The sequence below is a fragment of the Lacerta agilis genome, chromosome 12 (genome assembly GCF_009819535.1).
Source record: "Lacerta agilis isolate rLacAgi1 chromosome 12, rLacAgi1.pri, whole genome shotgun sequence".
Lineage (NCBI taxonomy): Eukaryota > Metazoa > Chordata > Lepidosauria > Squamata > Lacertidae > Lacerta > Lacerta agilis.
Genome location: NC_046323.1, coordinates 25,723,183 through 25,736,523, shown reverse-complemented (window position 1 = coordinate 25,736,523; position 13,341 = coordinate 25,723,183). Strand labels below are relative to the sequence as shown.

Below are 13,341 nucleotides of genomic sequence, written 5' to 3'. Positions count from 1 at the left end.
TTAATGTACACAATGTATATTTATAATGCATAATTACAAAATTGGATGTCTACTAAGTAGTAATTTCTATTGAATTCAGTGGGACTTACTCTCAGGTGGGTGGGGTTAGCATTGCAGTCTTTGTTTCAAAATTTCTTCCTTTACACAGTTTCTACTATGTTTCTGAAAATTCTAATCATAATTTCCAGTTAAAACTGCTCTTCTCTTGGCCGTAAATTTACACTTATGCATAAAAAGTTCCACACACATGTGCCTGCTTCAACTGAGCACAAGCCATGGCACTTAGCATGTGGTGATGGCAATGGAGAAAGCTTGCTTCTCAGTCATCACTGTGTCCACAAGTAGCTGTGAGCAGAGCTCTTCCAAATGGTGGATGGGCTTGTGCCATATGACCAAGAGAGCATTGCTCTGACACCCTTTAGCAGCCTCTTGTATACTTGCAAGGCCCTTTAGGGGCAAAAATCACTCAGATTTGGACAGTTAGATACCAGTTAGAGCAAGTCCAATGGAAGTGGTCCAGAACCCTGTCTTTTCTATTTCTACTCCCTTGCCCCTTGCCCACATTGGCTTCTTAGAGCTAACGGAAGGGGATTTGCTGGGTAGTGAATGATTAATGCTTCATTGTAGGAAGGGAAGCAAAAGGAATCACTATCCAACAGGAACTCTAGGGCTTGAGCTAGAAACTTCATGACTGAAGGCTGGAGTTCAGCCCAGAACTGAAGGGAATGGGAATGAGCAATGTCAACCTCTGTAGTTTGCACCTCTGGATTAGCAAGGTACATATACTAGAAGCCTGACCACCTGCCATTGTGTGGTCAACAGAGCTGTTCTGCCTGCTTCGGTTCTGGCTTTAGTTCAAGCCCTCTCTCTTACTCTGTTACTTTCCAAATGTGGATTTAAGTGCAGGACGCAAAAAATAAATAAATAAATTTAATTGTCCCTTTCTTTAAAATTGTTAAATTGCTTTTTAAAAAGTTAAACAATCCTTTTTAAAAAAATTAATTACAAAGGGCTATTCAGTTATTATTTCTATTAAAGACACCTCTACTTTCTTGAAATGTCCTGATTCTGTCAAGATACTCCAGAAAAATTACAATCAAATCCTAAATTTAAAAAGCATTCATTTTAAGGAGCAGTACTTATTTCTTTAGAAACAGTGGTTTTCTTAAGCTACATAACTTTATTTCTAAAGATCTGTTCATAATAGATAAGAATTCCTATTCCTATCAAAAAACAGATACACAAGCAAACTGGATTCTAGTCAGTAGCTGCATTATTTCCTGAGGATTCAAGGTTCCCAACTTTCTACTGTATCCAGTCTAAATTAACTATTGTTTCCTTTTGGTTTTTACAGCTAGTTTTACCCAACAAAATCCTTTCATGCACAAAGAAGCTTTGTTGAAAGTTTTTCTACAGTAACAAGTTTCGGAAACACAAGTCTCCTTAAATACTACCTGCTCCACTGATTCATAAACCTGTTAAAAAGGTGAAAGTACGGAATAAAAATAGGTTTCAGTTTGTAAAGTCCATTATGAAGGGTTTCATTATCTTTTAAAAAGAAACATCTAGGAATTTCAAAGTTGTAAAGGTTTAGAACTCTGCAATGAGTATCATTAGTGTGCTCTCTGTGCACAATAAGTTATTGGGTTGGGGAGAGTCCAAGTACAAGAAATATTTCTAAGAACATTGAACTTGTCATAATTTAAAAACAGTACCACTTAAAACTGTTTTTCTGCAGCCTGATTTGGGGTAGTCATAATTTTATAGCTGAATGGTGTATAGTGCCCCACAAGTTATGAATCATTGGGAGAGTCCTTTAGACTGCCTTGGGGAAAATAATATTTCACTAATGAGCACTATAATGAAATATCTAAAATTTGAAGGAAGCCAGGAATAGGATCCAGAGGCTGTACCAGACCTCCTCCGTCTCAACCCACAGCTTGTTGGCTTCTTGCCCAACAACAAAGGAAGTCAAGAGAATCAAAACATTACTAGAAGGTTCAAAGCATACCTGAAAATTTAAACACAGAATAACATATACTGCACGAGAAGGATTGCATGAGATCAGTAAGCTTTGGGGAGCAATAGAGCACTCAAGGATTTTGCAGGGGCCCACTCTGCTATGTCAAACAAAACCAAAACAGAGCAATTTTGCTGTCTCTCTTGCAACTGGTAAAGAAAGAAGGTAAGCTTTCCCCAAGTTTTCAATACTGCACAACAACATTTGCTGCATTTTCTATCCGATAACAAGTTGCTGCAGGTATGTGCAAGCACAGTAGCTCATTTTGTAATAGCACTAAGGCAAATTAGAAATCAGAAGAAAGGCACATGCCTTAAGGATGTTGATCATTTAAGTTACAGAGTTGCACTTCTCAATGAAATGACATGCACTAATTGCATTAGGAATGTTTTCAGCTAGTCCCTGGAGCCACCATGTATGGCTTGGAGAGGGGGGCGGTGCCAGCCATCAAGCAGCTTCAGAAAAAAAGAAAAAAGAAGCACAGCAGAAAACCTTGCTTCTAAAGAACCTTCGGTCATACAAATAGTATCTAAAAGAACAATGAAATTCACCCACAAGCAATTTTTAAAAAACCCTTCACTGATATATTAAGTGGTGTTCTTGAAGTCAACCCAGGAGCAAATAGTCCTCAGAGCACTAACTTTCTGAAAAACAGTAATGGGCATAACAACCAGAAAATGCTGGCTCTTATAGAGTTCATCTAGTTATTATTCTACATGTTCAGCAAAATGAAGTAGTAGAGTGAACTCCACCATGTCAAGGTTGTTGTGTTTTTAATCTCTCCAAATAGAAAAAGAAGGGAGAAGAACAACCTCATAGATTCTTTTTTACTTTAAGTGAGTGGTTTGTTTGTGCATTTCACAGAGAGGTGATTTTTTTTAATGAAATGCCTCCATCTGTAGCCTGAAACAGGACAACCCAAGGACAACCATGTTCTAAAGCTAGGGCCCCCAACGTGGCAGCCATTGGGTTATTTGATTGCCTGTTTGGGGGGTGTTGTCTGCTTTTTTTATCTGTTTCGTTTCTGGGGAGTTGTAGAGGGTTCTGAGCATCACCAGCTGTTATTCTAGGAAATTGGTATTTTGTGAGGCCCATGACAGTTTCTTATGGTGGTAACCATCAAAGTAGTTCTGCTAGCACAAGGATTCTGCTTGCGTAACAGAACTTTCCCTCCTCACCTTTCCCCATGTGTAAATCTGGGGGGAAACCCCAGAACAAATTTAGATGGGCGCAGGAAGAAGAGCAAGAGGTGAAATTCTGTTTCACAGCCAAAGTCCATGCCCTAGCAGAACTACTTTGTTGGACACCACCCTAAGATTTCTAAACATGCCCTTGGGCTCAAAAAGGTTGAGTATATATCTGATCTAGAGCTTGTTGCAGGGAATAGTGCATTTTATAAACAACTGATGGAAGGGATGACAGAATGGCCATCTTTCACTAGAAAGCTGTTTAGTGGTAACTGTTCCACAGACTTAGTGGACAACTGCTCAATTTTTTTCACATTTGTCAGCTGCAACCAACATACAGCATTCCTAATTAGGGGGTGAAAAATGTATTCACTAGCTTAATAAGCATTCACAGAAACTTCATCCTAAACATATGCACAAGGGTACCTTTATGTGAGGTTGACAAAGCCTCCCCTTTTCTTTAATTCAGCACTTATGCAATTGTTCTGGTGTTCTATTGTAATTGCATGTGCAGATGGTTTTGAAACAGTGTCTCCATACTATATCTCATCTTACATGTCAGTCACCTATACAGCCACAAAATCAGATATCCAACAACAAAATTTCATTCTGAAGTATAACAAAATCTATACACATAGATTTCTTAATATGCTGTTCTAGGAGCAGCTGTATAGTTAAAACAGCTGCTTCAGAATTCCATTCATAATAAAATCAAGATGATTCATCCTATCACTATGCAACTTGGCATGGCGAATCTACCTGGCAAAGGGTTTAAGCTAGCCACATTACCAAAAAGAAAGAAAAAAGAAAACAAATGAAAATGACTGAATTAAAACAGTTCATTTTTTATCTTTGAAGTGCAGGGGGATTCCGTGTTTTCTACAATTTTTGGGTACCTTCCATTTTTCCTTTTTGTTTAAATTATGTAAAAGATGCGGGTGGCGCTATGGGTTAAACCACAGAGCCTAGGGCTTGCCAATCAGAAGGTCGGCGGTTCGAATCCCCGCAACGGGGTGAGCTGCCGTTGCTTGGTCCCTGCTCCTGCCAACCTAGCATTTCGAAAGCACGTCAAAGTGCAAGTAGATACCCTCTGGTGGGAAGGTAAACGGCGTTTCCGTGCGCTGCTCTGGTTCGCCAGAGGCGGCTTAGTTGTGCTGGCCACATGACCCAGAAGCTGTACGCCTGCTCCCTTGGCCAATAAAGCGAGATGAGCGCCGCAACCCCAGTCATCCGCGGATTGGACCTAATGGTCAGGGGTCCCTTTACCCTTTACCTTTATGTAAAAGAAAAGAGATACTTCATGGGTTTCCCTTTCCAAGAGTTGGGTGGGGATCCACTGTGTGTTCCTAAAGTTATGAGATTTCAAAGTTTCCAATGTAAACTAAGTGTAAGTTAATTCAGTACATGCTCATTGCCAGATTGATATTGCCCAGGTAAAGTTGGGTCCCTCCTCTGCCCTCTGAAAAAAAAAAGGTAACCATCAGGCTAAAAGGCTGAACAAACAAAAGCCAGCAGGTAGGTAACATTAGTGCTGTGTCTGTTTTTATATGTGAAACACTGCCAGATGCATGTGAGCACCTTAAAATGCTGGTGTGTGTTTGCCTGTGTGTGCAAGGATGTGCTATGGCTTCACTTGATTTGCAGTTTCTGGCTCAGCTTAGCTTCCTTGAGTGACCTGTTTTACACCTCTTTGTCACATTCTCTCAATTTGCAATCTTTGATGACTGCAGCAGACTACATTCTAGGGCTGCAATAGACACTCTGTCTCAGCCTTACCTTCCATTCCCATAACATGAGGATAACAACAGATTACAGTGTATGCCAAGTACACTTCTTAAACTACTAGATATACCGGGAAGATAATAAAAACTAGGAGAAATACTCTTAGAGGGCTGACGTAGAGTTTACTACTATAAATAAATAAAAAAGTATTTTCAACATGTCAAATTGCAGTATGTTAATGAATATAGATCCACAATTAAGTTAGATTTTGATGGATGTCTCCCTCCAATGTCTATGTCATTCAGTGAATTCTCTTTAAGAAATACAATGAAATTGTAATATCAAGAAAACCTGGGGCTAAGATGCTTACAAACTCATTCATCGAAAGCATGGAAGTTATGGGCATGGCAATTCCATTCCATGTAAGGCCAATATATACTATATATTGTGCTCATCTGCAATGGAGCTTCCATTTATCTATGTGATCCTTCAGTCCAAATTCTGTTTTTCTGCAGTTTGGCAACTCTGAAGGTGATTTTTCTAGCCCTAGATTACACATATATGTACATGGTCTAAGTAAAGTACACAGGCACTGAACACAAACACAACAACATCCTGAATTCTCACTCAACAGAAGCTAGATTCTACACCTGGGTATTCTGGCAGTCAACTCCTTTCAAACTAATCACATTGCTATACCCCTAATCATATTTATTTTCAAAATGTACAATTTCACATTTAACACTAAAGGTTTATTTGAAAGCATGAAGAAGCATCATTCTCATCTTTCAATTGGCTGCCTGTTTCATGTGAAATACAAATCCAAAAAACAATCAGGAAAATTCTAACTTTTGAAAACGTGAAAGTTTTTGAGTCACTTTTTACTTATAACAGCAATAGTTGTAAGGAAAGAAACAGACTTAATTCAATACTTGTTGTAATTATAGAGACTCTGTCTCTCAATTCTATCTTTCAAGCTGGACTGACAAGTTCAATTTAAAGAAAACACGCTGCAAGCATTTCTCTTTGTGGTGCAGTTTAAATTGTTGGCAATGAAAAACTTGCTAGGGGCTTTGGAATGCTGCCTTCTTCTGTTTCTACTACTTTCCACAACTTGTATTGGCAACAAAAATAGTGGTTTTTAGAAATGTAAAATTTTAATTATAAATTGCTTCAAAACATAAATGGAATCTAATTGGTTACAAAATTATATTCTAACATTATCAGGAGATTGTTTCATAGAATTAATTTATTAAGGCCTAATTTGGAAGTTCTGGAAAGTTGCACATTTTGAATCCTTCAGGCAAATAACAAACTGATTAGTAAATGTAATAAAGCAATTTATTCCACTGACAAGTGGAATTAAGGAGTGCGATATCCTACTTGATCAATTGCCATTTTAAGAACATTAAAACTTCATACAATTATGCTATCTTTATGGTATGCAGAACCTGAACTCTAAATTAGCATCATCTTCCTTGCATGAGTGATTTAGTATGAAGTTTCAGACAGGTGATTTTTTTTTAAAATGAAAAAGAAAGGAAAGAAAACCAGGAAGTCTCTACACAAACAATGTAAGAGGAAATCATTATTTTTCATAGAAATCTAACTACTATAAGCATTAAATGTTCTTTAACTCATTCTACTTTCTAGGATATCTTGGAATGCTTTATTTCCAGTGTCTTTCTCTGCATAGATCAGCATAACCAGACCACTGTAGTCCATGCATTGGTAAACTCAAGGTTGGATTACTGTAATGTGCTTCTATTGGGGGGGGGGCTGCCCTTTAGCCTAGCCCAGAAGCTCCAGCTGGTACAGAAGGCAGGAGCTAGGCTGATGATAAGGTCAGATGGTGAAAGTATGTGACATCTATCCTAGAAAATCTATACTTGCTATCTCTATCCTACCAGGCCAGGTTCAAGATACTGAAAACCCTCAAAAACTTGGGACTAGGATACATTATGAAGTGCCTGAACCCTTATATCGCAGTCTGATCACTGAGATCATCCAGACTCAGAGCACTGTTAGTTGTCTCTGTGTTACCACCTACTATCTCAGCATTGGAGAGTTCTGTAATTTTACAGTACTTACCCCATGCTCTTTGGCAGCCATAACTACTTTAAAAAGTATGTCCTCCTCAACAAATGGTCTCACGGCATCATGGATTACTACTACTTCTGGTTTCTGAAGTGGTGAACTGAGAAGGTGGCTCTCTGCAAATTTTTTCAATCCATTGAAGATCGATCTATGACGAGTCATTCCACCTTCGGCTACTGTTGTTCGTTTGTGACCATATTTTTTTATAATAGACTTCATTACTTCAACGTTCTCCGGAGACACCACAACAACAATATCAGATATCCAGCTGATTCTATAAGGCATTGAATAAAATTATTTAATGCACATGTCTAAATATTCAAGGATTCTGCTAGTATTTTTTTTCTAAATATGTAAAAAAAATGGTAAAAGTATCTTTCAGAGTTTCTTTAATTTTACTTGTTTGCCATTTAGGGAAACTAGCAAAAAAAAGTGAGACACAATTCACATGTTCAGAACAATGGTGAACTATGTTTTACCCAACAGAAACTTCTACATTTGATCTTCGAATCATAAATCTTCTCATTTACTCAACTAAATAACCAGCCTTGTGACCAGAATTTACTCACTACTGCAATCTATTTGTTCAGACAAAAATATTATTAGACATATACTATTTACTAGAGGCATATACTATTTACTAGAGGCATAGTGTATTAGGGGTTAGCAAACTTTCTCAGCAGAACGTCCACTGTCCCTCATGCCTTGTGGGGGGCTGGACTATATTGGGGGGGGGAGAACGAATTCCTATGCCCCACAAATAACCCAGAGACACATTTTAAATAAAAGCACACATTCTACTCATATGAAAACGCCAGGCAGGCCCCACAAATAACCCAGAGGTGCATTTTAAATAAAAGGACACATTCTACTTATGTAAAAACATGCTGATTCCCGGACCGTCCGTGGACCGGATTTAGAAGGTGATTGGGCCGGATCTGGCCCCCGGGCCTTAGTTTGCCTATCAATGGTGTATGGCCTTAGGGAAACCTGTAGTGAATTTGCCAACTGTGGCCCCATCTGCACTATACATTTAAAGCAGTACCATACCACTTTAAATATTTAAATCTTTGAAAGATTCAATCAATGGTATCTCCGAAAAATTTTACACATCACTGGGGAAGACAGCATTGCTAATAACAAGGCCAGTGGAAGTGATGATATTACAGCTGAACTATTTAAAATTTTAATAGATGATGCTGTTAAAGTGCTACACTCAATATGCCAGCAAGTTTGGATTGGAGAAGATCAGTCTACATCCCAATCCCAAAGAAGGACAGTGCCAAAGAATGCTCCAACTACTGCACAATTGCGCTCATTTCACATCTGTCTCCTGAGAAATCTCTATGTGGGACAAGAAGCTACAGTTAGAACTGGATATGGAATAACTCAGTGTTTTTCAACCACTGTTCCGCGGCACACTAGTGTGCCGCGAGATGTTGCCTGGTGTGCCGTGGGAAAAATTGTGTTTATTTGATTCCTATTCAAGAGAATTACTTTATATATAGTCAATATAGGCACAGAGTTAAATTTTTTAACATTTTCTAATGGTGGTGTGCCTCGTGATTTTTTTCATAAAACAAGTGTGCCCTTGCCCCAAAAAGGTTGAAAAACACTGGAATAACTGATTGGTTCAAAATTGGGAAAGGAGTATGACAAGGCTGTATATTGTCTCCCTGCTTATTTAACCTATATGCAGAATTCATCATGTGAAAGGCTAGACTGGACGAATCCCAAACCGGAATTAAGATTGCCAAAAGAAGTATCAACAACCTCAGATATTCTGAAGACACAACCTTGATGGCAGAAAGTGAGGAGGAATTAAAGAGCCTTTTAATGAGGGTGAAAGAGGAAAATATGGTCTGAAGCTCAACATAAAAAAACTAAGATCATAGCCACTGGTCCCATCACCTCCTGGCAAATAGAAGGGGAAGAAATGGAGGCAGTGAGAGATTTTACTTTCTTGGGTTCCATGATCACTGCAGATGGTGACAGCAGTCACAAAATTAAAAGACACCTCCTTCTTGGGAGAAAAGCAATGACAAACCTAGACAGCATCTTAAAAAGCAGAGACATCACCTTGCCGACAAATGTCCATATAGTTAAAGCTATGGTTTTCCCAGTATGAAAGTGAGAACTGGACCATAAAGAAGGCTGATCGCCGAAGAATTGACTCTTTTGAATTATGGTGCTGGAGGAGACTCTTGAGAGTCTCGTGGGCTGCAAGAAGATCAAACCTATCCATTCTGAAGGAAATCAAGTCCTGAGTGCTCACTGGAAGGACAGATCCTGAAGCTGAGGCTCCAATACTTTGGCCACCTCATGAGAAGAGAAGACTCCCTGGAAAAGACCCTGATGTTGGGAAAGATGGAGGGCACAAGGAGAAGGGGAAGACAGAGGACGAGATGGTTGGACAGTGTTCTCGAAGCTACGAACATGAGTCTGACCAAACTGTGGGAGGCAGTGGAAGACAGGAGTGCCTGGCGTGCTCTGGTCCATGGGGTCACAAAGTGTCAGACATGACTTAAATGACTAAACAACAACAACAACAACAACAACAAGGTGGCTAAAGGGGATTGGTGAAAACTGGGACCGGGCATTAGCTGAAGTACTTTTCACCAAGGCAAAACCACCACTGGATAGAGCTGAACTTCTAAGTAGATGTTATTTCTACCAAAATGCAAGCACAAAAATTACACTCAAAGAGAATATTTTTTTTAAAAAAATGTTACTTTGTTTTCCTTTAATATGTATCAAAACCTTTGCATGTTTTCAGATTACATTCTATTTTGAAACTGAAGCTAAATTGAATGTTTTATATTAAGGGGTGATAATTAAGCTTGGGAAAGGAGGTCAAAAGGCAGAATATAGCAAAAACAACATTTTATATATATATATTTTTAACCCAATACTATTCAGTGCTCGCTTTACTTATGAAATAGATGGAAGAATACAGTGTGTGGTACTCATGAAAGAATTCATGAACTCGTTTTATCAAGATGATGAAGCAGATAACTTCATTCAAAGAAGCAAAAAGTAATAGATGGAATCAATTTGTCTTTTAGCAGACTTCATCAAGACATAGATCCAAATATATCACAAAGCTAATCATGGGTCATAACTCCTTGAAAAGAAAAAAAGATTCTGGAACATAATGGAACTTGCAACTTTGTGCTAAAATGTTTTCCAGATGTCCTTTATTTTAGAAGACGCCAGCTCTCAGAAAAGGTACATCACTTGGTACCCTTCGGGGTGGTGGCGGGATATTTGATCTTTCCAGCTAAAGATACCTTTTTACATTTGACCAAGGACTAGATGGTGCCTGTTCAGGGCAAGATGCCATCAAAGAGCTATTGAAAAGGGAAGAAAGTCTGCAATTAGAAGATACTGGAAAGCAAGGAAGCCACAAATCATTGGAGTGGGGGGTCTTTTCATATGTTTTCTGAGAAGGGTACTAGCTGCTGATGAGTCCCAGAGATTGAGGCAGGAGTCAATTAAATTGTTAGCATGACACTGTATAAAATGCTGCCAAAGCTCAAAGAAAGACACAGTAATCCTCTGGCATCTGTAAAGAATGAAAGCAACCCACCCAGGATGGGGTCAGAGAAGGCTTCTTGGAAAGAGCCAATACAGATGGAAAGAGAGAAAGGACATTCAGGGTGGCACAAGTGGGGGGCTAAGACAGCTAAGAATGAATGAGCATAAGTTGGGGTGACAAAACAATGCTCATTCATCATGCCAAGGTATGCATAATACCAACATATGCAGAAATTAGTGATAATGGAATATTAGTCAGTGTTAACCACACACAGTAGTGTTTCCACCACTACCTCCACAGGGTTGTGTTGGAGAGAATGGTGATAAATCTCTTCCTCTGGCACCATTGGCATGTAATAGGGAACACTTGCAGGGGTTCATCACAGTCAGTTTAAACCAATATGTTGATTTTGTGTGGGTGACAGCACCGCTCCGTTCCCTTCTAAAAACTATTTTTAACTCAGCTTCTGTGCTGTATATTTTGTATCTTTAAACAAATTCACGTGCAAGTACTCTCTTCTGCCCAAGTGTGAAGGCTTTCTGGAAAAGAAAAACACTCCACTCCTGAACTCAGATGCCTCTTTATTGATTCACATAAACAGCCATTGTATTAAAAACAATCTCCAGGGCTAAGCCCTGGGAATTTCTGACTCTGTGTTCCCATTGCCCACCTTAACACACTGTTTGAAAGACTGCTGAGTACAACCATTCTTCCAATATCCAAGTCATTTTCCTTTCTGCACATTTGCACATGGCAAAAAGGTCACTGACTGACTCATTCTTCACAGGCAAACAGAGTTTATTGTAATCCGCCACAAACTGTCCTAAAGTGGACAGGGTAGTGGTGTGCAAAATTACAATTTATGCACCTGCCAAACTATTAAGACAACAATTTACTCTATGAGGAACAACAAAAGTAAAGAAGGGCAAGCCACAAAGGGTGGTAGGCAACACAAATGTGCTACAACAGGGGCAGAAAGAAAGTCATTAAAAATGAACATGAGAAGGCAAGATTGAATTCAACAGATGGGGTAGTAAGCATGCACTGTGTTGTTTCAAAACACAATAAACTTAACCTAAGTCAATGTTATTTCAGGCTCAGTCCTAGAATCTATTTTCAGCAAGCAGGGCCTCAGTCACATATAAACCAGTTCATTTCCAACATTCCAACCGACTCTCATGTAGAATGTTCAACCTTTTCAGACTCAGAAGCTCCATTAGCCCATACATGCAGTACAGGACTGAGCCACCTTCGGCTCCTTAGAAAAAAGGTGGGGTGTAAGTGTAAAAGATAAATGAAATAAGTAGCCTACAACACATGCTTCAGCTTCCATTAGTGATCATGAGCACTCAAAACTGCAAATATATTTTACTAGCTGAGGCTCCATAGGGCAAGAGGTCCGAGTAGGTGGGGCTTGTGAGCCAACTTCTTGCCTTTGAACATCTCCCTCATCTTAGCAATAAAGCCCTGGAATCAAGGCTGCAAAACTCCTAGTGTTTAAACAGAATAAACACCCCTGTATTGAACAGGTAAGTAGGGGCACGACTCTGAAAGCGAATCCTCCTGAAAGCAATAGGTCTTTTCAAGTGTGCACATAATACAGAGCTGAATTTGATTTCCTTACTCCCCTTCCTTTTAAAATGTTTATGAAACTGTAAGCTTCCAGGCAGAGCTGTGTCTCCTTCAAAATCTCAGCTGCGTGAAGGGCTGTTGCCATGATTATGACCCGCATTTTTGGCAAAAACCCTTATTGGAACCGACCCTAACGTTGCCTAAATGCGATTTTTTTTGGGGGGGGGGTGTTCCCTCATACACCCACGCTGCTTCCTTTGCGTTTTATGCGTTGACAGTTGTTATTTATCTCGGAAAGCAGGGGGGGGGGGGCTGAGGTGAGCGCGCCATTCCTGTCAGCCCTCGAGACCGTTTTGCGCATGCGTGGGTGAAGGGAAAAGCCGTTGGCCACGCTAAGTCAGGCCGGCGTGAGGGGAGACTAGGCGGCGGCGGCGGCGGCGGCGGCGGCGGCTATTTACCTTTCCATTGCTCGCACCGTGTAACTAACGAGCGGCCTCCCCAGCAGAGCGCAGAACTGTTTCGGAGTGCAGCCGCCCAGGCGCTCCCCGCTTCCTCCGGCGGGGAGCACCGCCGCCACAGACACCGGCGGGCGTCGCTCCCGAGGCGCCTCCGAGCCCCTGCCGCCGCAACTGCCCTTCCTTAGGTCAGTCACCGGCAGCTCCATGGTGGATATCCGAATTGTGGCTCCTTTTCTCCCTTCCCCACCCCCACCCCGGAAGAAAAGGTTGTTGCGCGCGCGCCACGGACGGAGAAGGGGCTTGTCTCGAGCAGCCGCAGCCGCCCGCCTCACTTTTGACCCCCAAGCCTGTCTGGGAGTTGCAAAAACCATCGCGCGCGCTATGCCGGCTGCCTGGATACCTCACATATTCTCAACAAGCCACCATCCTTTTACTTGTTGATCCTCTACCGCCTTCGGCATTTTTTAAAAAATTTTACTTTGTTTTTAAGTGGGTTTGGCTGGCCCTTTAAATAGCCCCTCTTAGAAACAAGGGAGGGAAGGAGAGAGTGACGCTTGCGTTCTTTCTGCGCATGCGTCTTGCCCATTAAAAAAAAAAAAGCTGGGATTCAAAGCGGAAGCCACGTGCCTGCAGTCAGCGTGGCACTGCCTTCAATTTAACGCCTGCGACGTTGTGGTTAGACATGGTTAGCTTGTAGAGTGTCTAGTTAAGGATGCTGCCCTAGCTTCTTCACTACAGCTCAATGCA

The 13,341-nt window shown here is 40.6% G+C and overlaps 1 protein-coding gene across 1 annotated transcript in view; it reads right to left on the bottom strand.

Annotated features, from left to right (window-relative positions):
- The window catches only part of CRPPA (CDP-L-ribitol pyrophosphorylase A), a 51,208-nt gene extending 38,220 nt beyond the window's left edge, over positions 1–12,988 (bottom strand). The window contains exons 1-2 of the mRNA XM_033165360.1: positions 12,595–12,988; positions 7,021–7,300 (exon numbers count right to left, since the gene is read on the bottom strand). Coding sequence (XP_033021251.1) covers positions 7,021–7,300; positions 12,595–12,965 — 651 coding nt within the window. The 5' untranslated portion in view covers positions 12,966–12,988. The remainder of the gene's footprint in view (positions 1–7,020; positions 7,301–12,594) is intronic.
- Positions 12,989–13,341: the final 353 nt, after the last annotated feature.